At 42.7% G+C, this 15052-nt stretch overlaps 1 protein-coding gene across 3 annotated transcripts in view; it reads right to left on the bottom strand.

Moving 5' to 3' along the window:
• PDE7B (phosphodiesterase 7B) overlaps positions 1-15052 on the bottom strand; it is a 275590-nt gene that overhangs the window by 47961 nt on the left and 212577 nt on the right. For 2 of the 3 annotated variants that reach the window (XM_084622855.1, XM_084622854.1), the window contains one exon: positions 10000-10083. The exons of the other annotated variant lie outside the window; for it this stretch is intronic. In XM_084622855.1, coding sequence (XP_084478981.1) covers positions 10000-10083 — 84 coding nt within the window. The remainder of the gene's footprint in view (positions 1-9999; positions 10084-15052) is intronic. 3 annotated transcript variants of the gene reach the window in all.

Here is a 15052-nt window from a genome sequence, read left to right as displayed (position 1 = left end):
ATGCCACACAGCACTTTAAGCACAGCACTTTAAAAGTTTACAACTTTAAAATTTATTGAATGCCAGCCTTCTTTTTTTTGGGCAATCCTCTGTGGCGGAGTGGCTGGTTGGCCGGTGGCCCCCCCACCGCATTCTTGGGCGTCTGTGTGTGGAGGCTATGGAACTTGGGGAGGAGGGCAGTTGGTTACACAGGGGCTGTAGTGGCAGTCTGTTTTCCAGCTGCCTTTGCTGCAGCTCAACCATACACTGGAGCATACTGGTTTGGTCCTCCAGCAGCCTCAGCATTGAATCCTGCCTCCTCTCATCACGCTGCCGCCACATTTGAGCTTCAGCCCTGTCTTCAGCCTGCCACTTACTCTCTTCAGCCCGCCACCTCTCCTCCCAGTCATTTTGTGCTTTTCTGCACTCTGACATTATTTGCCTCCACGCATTCGTCTGTGCTCTCAGTGTGGCAGGACAGCATGAGCTCAGAGAACATTTCATCACGAGTGCGTTTTTTTTTCTTTCTAATCTTCACTAGCCTCTGGGAAGGAGAAGATCCTGTGATCATTGAAACACATGCAGCTGGTGGAGAAAAAAAAACGGACAGCGGTATTTAAAAAGACACATTTTATAAAACAGTGGCTACACTCTTTCAGCAAGTAAACCTTGCTGTTAACATTACATACATAGCACATGTGCTTTCGTTACAAGGTCGCATTTTGCCTCCCCCTACTGCGTGGCTACCCTCTCAACCCTCCCCCCTCCCCGTGGCTAACAGCTGGGAACATTTCTGTTCAGCCACAGGTAAACAGCCCAGCAGGAACGGGCTCCTCTGAGTGTCCCCTGAAGAAAAGCACCCTATTTCAACCAGGTGACCATGAATGATATCTCAATCTCCTGAGGATAACACAGAGAGATAAAGAACGGATGTTGTTTGAACGCCAGCAAACATACACTGCAATGCTTTGTTGTACAATGATTCCCAAGTACGTGTTACTGGCCTGGAGTGGTAAAGTGTCCTACCATGGAGGATGCAATAAGGCTGCCCTCCCCAGAAACCTTTTGCAAAGGCTTTGGGAGTACATCCAGGAGAGCCGCGAATGCCAGGGCAAAGTAATCCTTTCACATGCTTGCTTTTAAACCATGTATAGTATTTTAAAAGGTACACTCACCGGAGGTCCCTTCTCCGCCTGCTGGGTCCAGAAAGCAGCCTTGGGTGGGTTCGGGGGGTACTGGCTCCAGGTCCAGGGTGAGAAACAGTTCCTGGCTGTCGGGAAAACTGGTTTCTCCGCTTGCTTGCTGTGAGCTATCTATAACCTCCTCCTCCTCATCATCTTCTTCTTCGTCCCCAAAACCTGCTTCCGTGTTGCCTCCATCTCCATTGAAGGAGTCAAACAACACGGCTGGGGTAGTGGTGGCTGAACCCCCTAAAATGGCATGCAGCTCATCATAGAAGCGGCATGTTTGAGGCTCTGACCCGGAGTGGCCGTTCGCCTCTCTGGTTTTCTGGTAGGCTTGCCTCAGCTCCTTAAGTTTCACATGGCACTGCTTTGGGTCCCTGTTATGGCCTCTGTCCTTCATGCTCTGGGAGATTTTGACAAAGGTTTTGGCATTTCGAAAACTGGAACGGAGTTCTGATAGCACGGATTCCTCTCCCCATACAGCGATCAGATCCCGTACCTCCCGTTCAGTCCATGCTGGAGCTCTTTTGCGATTCTGGGACTCCATCATAGTCACCTCTGCTGATGAGCTCTGCATGGTCACCTGCAGCTTGCCACTCTAGCCAGACAGGAAATGAGATTAAAAAGTACGCGGTTCTTTTCCTGTCTACCTGGCCAGTGCATCTGAGTTGAGAATGCTGTCCAGAGCGGTCACAATGGAGCACTCTGGGATAGCTCCCGGAGGCCAATACCGTCAAATTGTGTCCACAGTACCCCAAATTCGACCCGGCAAGGCCGATTTAAGCGCTAATCCACTTGTCAGGGGTGGAGTAAGGAAATCAATTTTAAGAGCCCTTTAAGTCGAAATAAAGGGCTTCATCGTGTGGACGGGGGCAGGTTTACATTGATTTAACGCTGCTAAATTCGACCTAAAGTCCTAGTGTAGACCAGGGCTTAGAGACAAACAAATTTATTTCAGCATAAGCTTTCGTGAGCTACAGCTCACTTGAAGTGAGCTGTAGCTCACGAAAGCTTATGCTCGTGAGCTGTAGCTCACGAAAGCTTATGCTTAAATAAATTTGTTAGTCTCGAAGGTGCCACAAGTACTCCTTTTCTTTTTGTGAATACTGACTAACATGGCTGCTACTCTGAAACCTGAGCTACAGAAAGGTTATTAGATGCCTAATGTCACACAGCATGTCAGTGTCCAAGCCAGAGAAAGAACCCAACAGCCCTGAGTATCTTTTGACGATAGTAGGTGCTCCAAGTTAGTTCTGTTCACTGATTAAGGTAAGTAAAGCCCTTCTTGTTAAATGAAACTTCCTTTGTTTGCACATTAATGTCAAGATCTCAGGTTGGTGAATACACAGCACAAAGCAGGTGCTATAATATGTGAAGCGACTCCCAGCAAGTGCTATTTAGACCTTGCAGATGCTTTCTTTCTAATCTGGCTATTTTAGCGATGCAAGGAATTTACTCTTGTTCTTAATTAATGCCATCAAGAAATGTACCATATCAGTCACCGACACAGCACATCATGGGATAATGAAACCTATTTTAATCACCACATCAGAGTCACTGGAAGGAACTGGTTCAGTGACTTACTGAGCAATTTAATCAATCAGAAAATTAAATAATTGCTGCCTTACTACTAAAGTCCTTTATTTCTGAAACCCAAACTAGGCTCCTCTAAAAGGAAAATCAGTTTAAGTTAATTTTCACTGCAGAAGTGTATAAAGCTCCAAATGCTTACAAGACACAATATTCAGATTATCTACTCTTCTGTGGCTGCTTGGCGGTAATACAGTAGCTTGTAAAAAGCAAAATGGCCTCTAATTGCCTTTGTGAAATTAGCCTGAGTTAATTTCAGATACGGGCCTAACCTGCAAAGTTCACAGAGAAACTTTCTTAAAATGTGTGGGGTTTTGGTTGGGACCTAACTCTAGCGCATTTACACATTTGATTTTGCTGTTCCACAGTATTTCAACACTGCTCCAGTCTATTCTTTTACTTCTGTGGAGTTTTTGGGAAAATTATGTTTCTACAGTTTTACTTTCAACTCCTGTCTTTCTTAGGTCACTTACTCATCTAGGATGAAAAAAGAAAACAACCGTGACATTCTCTCTCTCACTCACCATTCCATTTTAGGGTATGGTTTGATTGTAATTTATTTCAAGGGGAAACTCCTTCCCCAATTCTCTTATGAACCTCCCTTAAATAGAGCCATGCAGAACTCACTGGCTTCCGTTTATATGACTTTAGCAAACCAAAATCTCTGGGTTTTGATCACAGGCCCCCAGAATAATATTCAGGTTGCCCAGGCTACTCATGCAAGGTGTTCTGGAGCATCCCTCAGTCCAGTTAGCCAGCAGGAGCAGGCAGCCTTCCTGTCTCACTAATGCAGGATGGGAAAGTGGATGGCCTGCTTTGCCTCATAGGAAACCTGAAATGAATGTGGGGACTGCAAAGCCACCAGACCCTCCTCACCCCCAATAGTGATGATATGAGAGAAAGTTGCTACTCAGTGCCACATGAAAGTCTTGGGTCGAAAATCGTTGTTGCCTACACTATTGCATAGAGATTCAGGTGGTGCCATAAGCCCTTGCAAGTTGTTGGGACCCAGTAGTTTAAGACAAGGACATATATGTAGCTATGCTAGAGCACAGGAGCACACTAGCTGATGGCATGGGATCACCTGATCAACTACTGGGTCATCATTTAGGTTAAATTTTGTCCTCCACAAATCAACTTTTAAAGCTAAAGGTCACTGGCCCAGCTACAGTTCAAGAAAAGCATAAGGCTATATACATTTGTGAGGGCAGAAATTACAAGAGGAACTGTGACGTTGTCTAATTAAAATTTAACCATGCAAATCATTATTGCTACCACTGTTATATAATTGCAACAAATCTTATACAAAGTGTAATGCGTGGCCAGAAAGGGTTAAACTGTTTGCAGGCTAACTAACCCAAAGCCCACCTTTAAAGACATGTTAGAAAGTATGTGAATAGTAATTAGGGCCATTCGATGCTAGATTGGCTAGAACTTTGAAATGCAAACCTGTATTGGTAGAAAATTAAAGGTGATACTAATTGTATGGGTTTAATTATAGTTGGTTAAATGTTCACCATGTAAACAGACAATTCCTGTCTGTCACTATAGCTGATGATTCAGAGATCAAAAGAGAATATTAACATTTAGATTAATCTTAGGTGCAATAATGTCATTGTCTATGTGTCTCTCTAAAGTTTGTGATGAACTGCTTCATGGATAAATTACCTTATGTTAATCCATGTAGTTAATTACGGGTGAAGTTTAAGAAACAGAAGGTTACATCAAAAGCCTATTGTTCACCCAGGACTGTACGGTCAAGTGGCTGCTAGAAAACTGTAAAAAGAGACCCTTGGGTCCTGATCCTTTTTTATCTCAGATCTGCCTGAGGTTTCATGCAGAGGAAGCCAAAGCCATAAGGACGGAGTCCAGTTCTGACTGGACTACCCTGAAATATAAACATTGGACTATAACCTATGAACTATTGCTGAAATAACTCTTTGCAACTACAAAGGTCACCCTCTCTGCTATGAATCTGAATCTCAAGACTGTATTCATGTCTGTATGTACAGTAATCTTTTAACCAATGCTCTCTATCTTTTCTTTTTCAATAGATTTTAGTTTAGTTAATAAGAATTGGCTGTAAGCAGGTATTTGGGTAAGATCTGGAATATTCATTAACGTGGGAAGTAATGTGTCTGATCCTTTGGGATTGGTAGAACTTTTTTATATGATGAATAAGATTTTCAGTGATCCTCATCATATTTGAATTGGGTGTCTGGGTGGAAGCCTGAGGCTGGGTTATTTTAGAAGGAACTATGTTGTTGGCTTCTGGGTAACCAGTGAGGTATTATAGAGGCTGTTTTGTGCTGGCTTGGTAAATCTAAATATTGGAATATCCACCAGTGTTGGGGATTGTCTGCCCCATTCTTTGCAGTTCACCCTAGTTGAGTGACCTCAGTTGGCTCCCCTGGGACTCTGGTCACAGGAACACTAAAGCCTTACCTCTCCGCCAGCTGGGCGCGCGAGAGAAAATGTACATGCACAATCCTGGCCCCAAATTACACACACCAAATGTCTCTCTGATATAGCGGGACACTGGAAGAATGTTTAGACATCATCACAGACATCAGCTCACAACAGGAAGCTAACTGTAATCCAGTTGGTTTGAGTTCTACCCTATCAGATCTGTTTTCAGAATCGATGCAATTTCTTTTTCCAGCAGGATTTTACTACACCTTTAACCATACATTAACTTTGGTGCCAGAATCCAAAGAAGCCAAAAGACACAGACAGCCTTGATGCTAACCCATGCTGGCCATGATGGAAAGAAAATCCACCCAAGTGACTAATCTATAAACATAAAGGCTATATTTGAGTAATATTGTCTTATGTTAAATAGCAGTGTCCTGAAATATTTGTTTTAAGAATGTACACATCTTTTTTTAATAATAAACTTTAATTTTTCTCTCTCTCTTCTTTTGTGAGATGGGGGTGTAATATTATTTAGGGTGGCTAGATGGTGCTGTGTAGCTCGAGTTTAAGTTTTGTTTATCTGAATTTGTAGAAGTTAGATCATGGAGAAAGGATTGTGATAATGTGTCTTTCTGGTTATTGAATATATTTCTAGTAAAGTCTGTTCTGCCTTAATCTCTCACTTAGTGCAAGTATTACTTTAGATGTAGCGCTGCTGCCTATTGGTTATACCTACATAAGAAAACATTTCTTGGTGCCAAATCCTTTCAGTAGTATTAATCCTGGCACTTTATGTAGTAGTATCACAAGATTATTCTGTTTACACTGCTTGTTCTCCTTTAAGAGGAAGTTCTTTTAACCAATGTTCCCGCTGTACTTATACTATATGTTAAATACACAGGCCCCATTTAGTGAGCATGGGTGAGGCCAAAATAAAAGCTTATGTACATCCCAGGCACAGATGCGTGCACAGCGAGTGAGACAGGCTCAGTGCACTCTTCATTTGCAACATCAGTGGTCTAGTGTTGAGATTTCACCTTATTTTGGATTTAAACATTAAAAAATTATCGTCAGTCCCTTAGACTATAACAGTGAATACGCAAAAATCTGATTTTGGTTCCCTCCATATTTTCAAGACTGCTACCTTTTCCCATTCACGGAGGTCAAACAGAGATTTTTTTTTTCAGTCTAAAATAGATCTACACTACAAACAAACAAAAAAGTGTGTGCTTAACTCAGGTTAACTAACCTGCTTTAGCTGTCTCGGGTTAAAACAGCAGTGAAGACATGGCAATTCAGGCCCGTACCAGCTCAAGTTAGGGTCCATATGGGAACATGGCGATGAACTCAAGCTGCAAACCCGAGTTAAAAAACTGAGTTGCCATGTCTTCACTGCTATTTTAACCCGAGACAGCGAATGCGGTTAGCTAATCTGAGTTAAGACCACACCTTTGCAGTGTAGACATACCCAATAACTAATTTGAGATTAAAGAGAAACAACAAAGAAAGAACAAGTTAAAGTCGCCATGAGAGAGAACACCCTGACTTGCTCTGTAACATTTAGCATCTGAAATGAAACAAAAATGACTGCTGCTATATAACCTAGCAGGGCAACTCCTCTGAATTTGAAGATGCAACATACAGAAAGACACCTCTTTTTTAAATTACATAGGGTAGCCACATGTGCTAGAAAAGTCAAGCTGAGCTCCTTATTCCTTGAGCCATCGCAACAATGCTGTTCTCTGTGGTGACCCCCTCCCTTGGTGCATGCTGGACCTTCCTGGACTGGAAGAGTGAATCATCAGGATTTAGTTGAAGGACCCCCACCCTGGCAAGAAAACCTACCTTCAACAGAAAAGTTCAAAAAGACAATTTGAAAAGTTTTTTTTTTTGGGGGGGGGGGAGGGCAGGAGAGTTTCATGGGACTACTAAATAAAGAAATAAAATTGAAAACAAAAATGAAATACTTCAGGCAGAGTCAAATGTGAACGTTTATTCACTTCTGTCACTGCATGAATGAAAGCTGGGACAATGGAATTTGCTCAGCAGCTGGTGTTCTTGTAAACTGGTTTATAACCAAGGCCAGGTGAACTGGGTCTGATTAAACAAGTTTCAGCTGAGAATTCTGAGAAATAAGTTTGGGGCTCTGTGACGTTATTGACATAATCTGGGACTGTATAGATCATCATTGCAATCAAGGTCCTGTAGTGGCACCAAATCTTATATAAAGGGGGTCAAATGAGGTGTCTAAGACAAGGTTATGGTTTGCTGATTATGATTATGCTGTCTATATGTGTGTATCATTTTGTAGTTGAAGTTATGAATATTGGCTCTATACTGTCTGTATTTCAAATTTATGCTATGCTTCTGGGTGACACCCCAGACAAGTTGGTGTCAGCTCTGCCTAGCCTGCTTGATGGACCATCAGTTATACAACTGACCCATTGAGAGAAGGCAGACATGCCTTGCGCCTCAGCAAGGCATGCAGGGACATGCTTATGGACAGAACTCTGAGGTTTTTCCAGGCCATGTGATGGACAGCTTCTCTTTGGGACAAAGAAAGAAAGATCACATGGCAAGAGAATATAAAAAGCTGCTGCAGGTCCTCCATCTGATCTTCAATCCAGCTTCTTACCTCTGGAGGGACTTTGCTACACTGAAGCTCTGAACAAAGGACTGAATGACCCACCCCACCTGTGGATGTACTCCAGAGACTTGATTTGAACCTGCAGTTTATTCTATCACTGCTACAAGCCTGAACCAAGAACTTTGCCATTACTGTATGTAATTGATTCCATTTAACCAATTCTAGCTCTCATCTATATTTCTTTCCTTTTATGAATAAACCTTTAGATTTTAGATTCTAAAGGATTGGCAACAGTGTGATTTGTGGGTAAGATCTGATTTGTATATTGACCTGGGTCTGGGGCTTGATCCTTTGGGATCAAGAGAACCTTTTTTCTTTTACTGGGGTACTGGTTTTCATAACCATTTATCCCCATAATGAGTGGCACTGGTGGAGATACTGGGAAACTGGAGTTTCTAAGAGAATTGCTTGTGTTACTTGTGGTTAGCCAGTGCGGCGAGACCAAAATCTGCTCTGTTTGGCTGATTTGGTTTGCCTTAGAGGTGGAAAAACCCCAGCCTTGGGCTGTAACTGCCCTGCTTTAAGCAATTTGTCCTGAAATGGCACTCTCAGTTGGGTCCTGCCAGAACCAGCATCGTTACAGACTCTTGAACATACTTTTCAAAAAAATGTAAGTACCTCTCCCTCCCTCCCAAGTGCCCTTTTTTACCCCTATTTTTTGCTCTTCCTTGCCTTGTGAGTACAGCTAAGTTTCTAACTCATTCCTACAGCTGGATTTCTAACTCTGTCTGTTCTTTCCCAGTACTTTGCTACTCCCCAGACCTGATTCAAGTTCTCTTCCACTACAGAGCCCATCTCTTTAATGATATTGCAAGGGTCTCATATCCTCTGGTTGGTCTGGGCAACTTTCTGGATTTGTCTCATCTCCTATGTCTCCCTAGTTCAGAGTTACACCCAACATTCTGATGGACTTCTGACCTCAGCACTACCTCTAGTCTACAAGATTTGGCAGCAGTTGGTCTGAGCTAACTGTGGAGGCAGCAGAAAATAGATAATGATTCCAAAACTAAAATCTTTACCAGACTGTAGCAGCATTGCCAGCTTCCATAAGTGCCAGCACATCAGAGGTCTGAGTTTTCCCCTCTTCCTACTTTCCTTCTTCTCTTCCTGAACTTGTTCCAGGCCCACCTATTTTCAACCTTCCCATTCCTCAGATCCTAGGAGTTCTGGGAAGCAGTTAAGCAAACAGGGTTTAAAGTTTAGTTTTGATAAGTGCTTTTTAATGAAAAATGTAATCACCAGAAGATTAAAACTTAAATCACTAAGCCACTGTTGGAGATCGAGTCTATTCTGATGAAGGCTGTTAACAAGTGTTGTTTCAAAAGGTAAAATTCAAATGACCTGTGCTATACATAAGATTTATGCCAAGCCCTGCTTGTGTCTGAATGTCAGAGTCGTGTTGTATTCTGTTTGAATACAAAGACCAAAGAATTGAGTGAAATTTGTATCTTTATTCATCTTTGCACACTGGGTAACTGGGGTGAAATAACTGGGCATTTCCCAGGAATATCTCTAAAGGAGAGAAGACAGAAAAAGCCCTCTTGTAGTTTGGATAAATGGAGAGAGGTCAGGTGAAAAAGAACAGGGGCTTTTTTTAGCTGTGTCCTTCATTATTCACAACAATGCTAGATTAATAACTTTAATAAAAATGAAGTTATAGCTATTTTTTGACAGATACTCACTATAGGCCTGATCTAAAATCCAAGTCAATGGGAAGACTCCATTGGGTTTTGCACTGGGCTCTGACTGTTCGCAAAATTAATGTCACTGTAACCCACTGCTCAGTGTATGTTATGCTTCCCCAAAACCAGAAAGGGTGAGAGGCTGTTAAAGCTCTCAGATGGTCAGTCTGGATCTTTAGGTGCTTTTAACTCTGGAAGTCCCCAGTTCAATCCCTGGGGTTGGCCACGATGGCAGCTGTCACACCACTATTAAAGTGCGAATTTATCTGACCAACGGTAAGCAGTATGGACAGTGGTCATTAGTCAAAACATTTCATGCTCAAACTGGGTGGGAACAACAGTATTATGGTACATTCCCCATTGAGCGAACGAGGAAAGCCGGTCATTGAATGTGGTGCAATGATCCTTGGGTCATAGACTTTTAATAACTATTTTGGTTTTTAAATTTCCTTTACAAATCCATTCCCAGTGGGAATTTAGTTGAGGGAGGGGTTGCACTTACTGTTGAGAAGACGGAAGTCTATGAACGGATAGGAACCACGGCGCTCAGAGAGAACCCCTGTCTGACCTCTCACCCGTGCATCTCCTGCAAAACACAACCCCCCACAGATGTTAGAAGGGGTGTCCACCCTTTTGTCTTGTGTAATATTAGCCAACCAAATTGATAGCATCACAATCCTCTGTCAGGAAAGCCACGCTTCAAATACCATTTCACATGGCTTCCTCGTAGAGCTAGGTAGTGCAGTACAACTCAATCCTCTGATATGATTGGAATATAGCAGAAAAGATGTAGCCATCCTACTGAACAGCTGCTTATCCAGTGAATAGACTCACATCACTTCAGGAGCATTGCAGAAATCTAGTTTCTTATCCCAGCTATACCAATAGGCTTATAATTGTTATTTCACTGCTGACAGGGTGCTCAGTGTTGTACATGACTCACAGAACAGAGTGTGCTGCCTTAAAGACTTTACAGTCTAAACCACACAGACACAGGGAGACAGATGCTGCCACCTTTACCAGGATTACCAACCCCCTATGTTCAAAAATCATTCATCAGCCCTCCAAATATAATGAAACTGGTTTAAAAATCATGATATTAAAAAAAAATGATTCTTTTCCTTTCCCTTTGTGTTTTTGAGCCTTTAGGGTGCACTCAGGTGATGTTTTCAAGCTTTTCTCTGCAACAATGGAAGTTCGAAATGTTCATTTAAAAAAAGTAAGCTGTCATTCTCAAAAAAAAAAAAAAATAGAATGACTCCAGGAGCTGAGGCTTTAAGAAAAAAAACTAAATACCATCAGGTTTGGAATAAGATAGTGAGACTAGGCAACACTGCTTTATTCACATTGACAAGTAACTTATTATTTCCTCAAGCTGCACCACTGAAATTAATGAGACTACTTGAAAAGTAAAGTACCATTAAGGTTAGGTAGGAGTGGCCAAATCTGTCCTGGAATTGGCAGTTGGACATAGCTAAATTCCGAGCAGTCTCCCTCTGAGTTTTTTAGTTTTCTATGAAGATTACTGAGGGCTATCAGGTAACTCTAAAAAGAATTGGCCTGCCCGCTCCTAAAGTAACTGTACTAACATATAACATTTTTTAAAATCTCTGATTGTGAAAACACTTAGTCTTTTTGATACCTGTTAATTAAGTACAAGTGCATTCAGTGGAAGTGCTGAGGAATGGCGAGAAGTCTATCAAGAAGCCAGGTGTAGGTAGCAGACATACATCCCAGCAAAAAATGTTTAATTCCCTGGGGATAAGCATTGTTTATTGCAAACTGCCAGGTTGTGGTGGTGGTGGTTTGTTTTTAACTCTTTGTCAGGCCTATCATCAATTCACTGCACCTCTACATCTAACAGCACCTGCTGAGCTAGTGATCAAATTGTGTATAGTGATGTGTCTACCTGCTGGAGATTTTGAGCATGCAGCCGTTGGAGGGGAATGGATTGGTCTGTGTTAGTCCAAATTTCATATTGCTGCCTGTGCCCCTCCAGTTCTTTAATCAGGAGTGCTAGCAGACCTGAGTTTCACATGGAGGAAGAGCAGTAATGCTGCAAAATGCATTTGCTAGCTCTCTTGTGTAAGCTTCCAGCTATTTGCCTTCAAGCTGAAAATAAAGCTAAGCAATTGTTCTTCAATTAATACAATTAGTTGGGTTTTATTGCAATCACCTTTTTGTAGCGAAAGGAAGGATCCTGTGAAAACAGGACAGGAAATTTTGACAGCTTAGAGTCAGATCACTGTTCCATCTTCATTGTGTTTCAAAGGGAAACAAACAAGGTGAGGGGAAATAAAAAGAGTTGTTTCTCTTTTATTTTTTGAGGCTGAAGACATAAGCTAGCACACAGGAATGTTCACTGTTACAAACAGAAAAAGCTGCATCTTTGTCAGACCCAAAGTCTGGCGGCAGCACTGGGCTCTCCAGGGGAGACATTTCCTGAATGAATCTTCTGCCCACTTGGCATCTTACTTTGTCTCTTTTTAATAAAAAAACAAAAAACCTGTGCTAGGTAACAGTAGTGTGTGGCTTATTACATAACTGTCAGTAAGGGTGGAGATGCTGGCAGTGCAGACAACTTACAGCTGCTGCTGGAACATCAGCTGCATGACAAGAACCAAAATCTGGTTGCAGTCATGGTGTCAAGGTCCTTTCAAAGTGGGGAGATGGGACAAGAGAAGAATTAAGCGGCTGTTACTGAGCTGCTGCTGCGAATGCAGTAAATAAGCAGGAGAAACATTCCGTTTCCAAAAAGAAAAGGAGTACTTGTGGCACCTTAGAGACTAACCAATTTATATGAGCATGAGCTTTCGTGAGCTACAGCTCACTTCATCGGATGCATACCGTGGAAACTGCAGAAGACATTATGTACACACAGAGACCATGAAACAATACCTCCTCCCACCCCACTCTCCTGCTGGTAATAGCTTATCTAAAGTGATCATCAAGTTGGGCCATTTCCAGCACAAATCCAGGTTTTCTCACCCTCCGTTGCATTTATTATTTAGTCTATTTAATACACGGCTCCATCTGATACTTCACGGATGACAACAATTCACGGGATGCTAAAAGTGTGCACCCGATGCAGCATTTCTACAATGGTCGTCTGAAGACTTCCAGTCTTTAAAATACTATTTTACTAAAACTTCAGGTTTTGTACTGCAGCCCATCACTATAGCATCTTAGCAGCTTCCCCTCTGCACACTGTTCTCCGCCCTCAAACGAGCACCTCCTGCCAGCTGCCAAACAGCTGTGGCTGATGGGTGCTAAGCACCCCCTATTTTTTTTCCTGGGGGGTGCTTGAGCCCCGGAGCACCCATGGAGTTGGCACCCTATGGTTTGTATTGATGTATTTATTGTTTCTTGCATACTTGGGTTTTATACTCCTTGCTTGCAGTGGTAGCATTATTCATTTTCCCAAAGGACAGCATCCCCTGGATCTCACTCCAGGGAGGCGTCACCTTGGCACCACAAGAAGGAACCCAGGATCCAACCCCTGCAAAAAGAGGGGAGAAGCCACGCCAAGTACCAGAGAGGATGCTTGAACCACACCTTGGGGGAAGGGCTACAATTGCTATCCCCACTTTGTAGCAGGAGTGGAGGCAACAGAAATAGTCACTTGCAGAATACTGCACAGCAAATCAGTGTCAGAGTGAGAAAACTAGACCCCATTTCAGTGAGCTATCCACTGGACCACGCGGTCTCCAAACCTTAACAATGGGCTAGAAATAGGTCACCAGGCTACTCAGCTGTTTGAGGCTGCAGTGTATCACAGTACTGGCAACCATTTTCTTGTGTAAGGAATATTTTACTGCTGTTGCCCCTTATGATGGTCACTATATGCACACACAGGGAACATACATTATGGATGTTCATACAATATATGTTTCTATTATTCTCACACAACTCATAGTCAAACAGTCAACATTTACCACACAGTGCTATTTAAGCAACTGTTTTGCTCGATATGTCAAGCTGGAAATCTAAGGTAGTCTAGATACCGTTGTATGGTAAATGGTGAGCACTTTCTCTGAGAGAATATAAATTCATGTGTGCATGGCTATAAAATACAAAAAGCGTGGAGAGAGGAAAGGAGTGAATGACAACAGGGGTAACTGAGCTGGAAGGCTTGTCCAAGCCCCCTGTTCATATGGAGAAATGGAGGGTTCTGACTTAGGCAACTGTCGGCAAGAGCCATCAATACGTCTCAGCCAATAGTTTTTGTGGGTAAAATGAAAGAGCTATAAACCTCAATCACTGGCATCACAGGAGCCTAACAGAAAAATATTGAACAAAAGCAGCAGAAGAGCCTTGGGAAAATAGTTCCAAGGACAACACGGGCTTGTATAAAAATATTATACCAACGTGAGCAAACAACAGACAAGAAATCATCCTTGAGAATCTTTGTCTAAAGGAAGTAGCAGATGCGACTCCACCAAATAACCTGCTTCAGTTATGGCACAACCAGGGCTTGAAAAATTTACCAGGGACTTGTTAGCTGGAGAGCTAAGTAGGCCCACTAGCTAGAGATGAATATGAAAGATTGGGAGGTAAGGGAGAGGAAGAGGAGCGACAATGAGGTCCAGAGGCAATGCTCTGGAGTGCTTTCCCTTCCTCAGCCACTAAGAAGAGGGACAGTGTTGGGAGTTGTACTAGGCTACTTCCCCTACACCTGGCTTAGAATCTCCACCTTTTATATCATCCTCTGGCTGGGAAATTTGAGGCTTCACCTTTTGCCAGCTGCTGCAAAGAGCTTGTCTGTCTCTTCCCCCCCCACCTGCAGAAACACTTACATATCATAGGAGGGGAGAAGATGTATGTGTGTGTGTCTCTGTTACTCTACCCTTACTTCTGCCTCTCTTTTGGGTGGTCCTTGGTATTTTATAATTCCAGTTCCGGCACCTCTGCTAGGGCTCAGAGCCTGCCCAAGCAGCAGAATTGTGAAACTGACATGATCTTGCATGTTTCACGGCTGCTTACAGAGTTCTGAACAGCAAGTGTGACAGGCCTGAGCCTTATCATTCTGCTGCCACTCAGCAAAGCTATGAACAGTAAAAGAGGCTGTAGAACTCTGCAGACTTAACGCACCTTTGCAGTGGTTTACATTCTGTTCACATTCTGAAGGTTTTTATTGCAACAACAAGGACTAGGAACTTCCTACTTGGGGGGGGGGGAGGGATGGGTTGCAATCAGATGTATTCTGTGGATTTTATGCCTGCCTCAAAGTACCCACCCTGACCACTGTTGGAGGCAGGATGCTAAACTAGGTGACCTGGCTCAGTATGTGTTCCTAAAAATGTAGAAGTTATTTAGCCTTAGATGATAGGCATTCTGCCACCAGAGTAATGTGGAATCGCTAGCGTCACTGCTGTTGTAATCCAGTGGAGCCTGACGGGAGGATGCAAAATTTAGAAATTTTCTCACACATGAATTTAAATCTAGCAAAAATGTTCAGGTCTAAAAAAGTCTAAATGTCAAAAGCTGAAATAATAGTAATAACAACAGTTACACTGCGCTTGTAGCAACGTGTAGTGGGTTGTGTTACCATGGTA

The sequence above is a fragment of the Lepidochelys olivacea genome (genome assembly GCF_965140295.1).
Source record: "Lepidochelys olivacea isolate rLepOli2 genome assembly, chromosome: 3".
NCBI classification, from domain to species: domain Eukaryota; kingdom Metazoa; phylum Chordata; order Testudines; family Cheloniidae; genus Lepidochelys; species Lepidochelys olivacea.
This window is presented reverse-complemented; position numbering and strand designations above follow the sequence as displayed.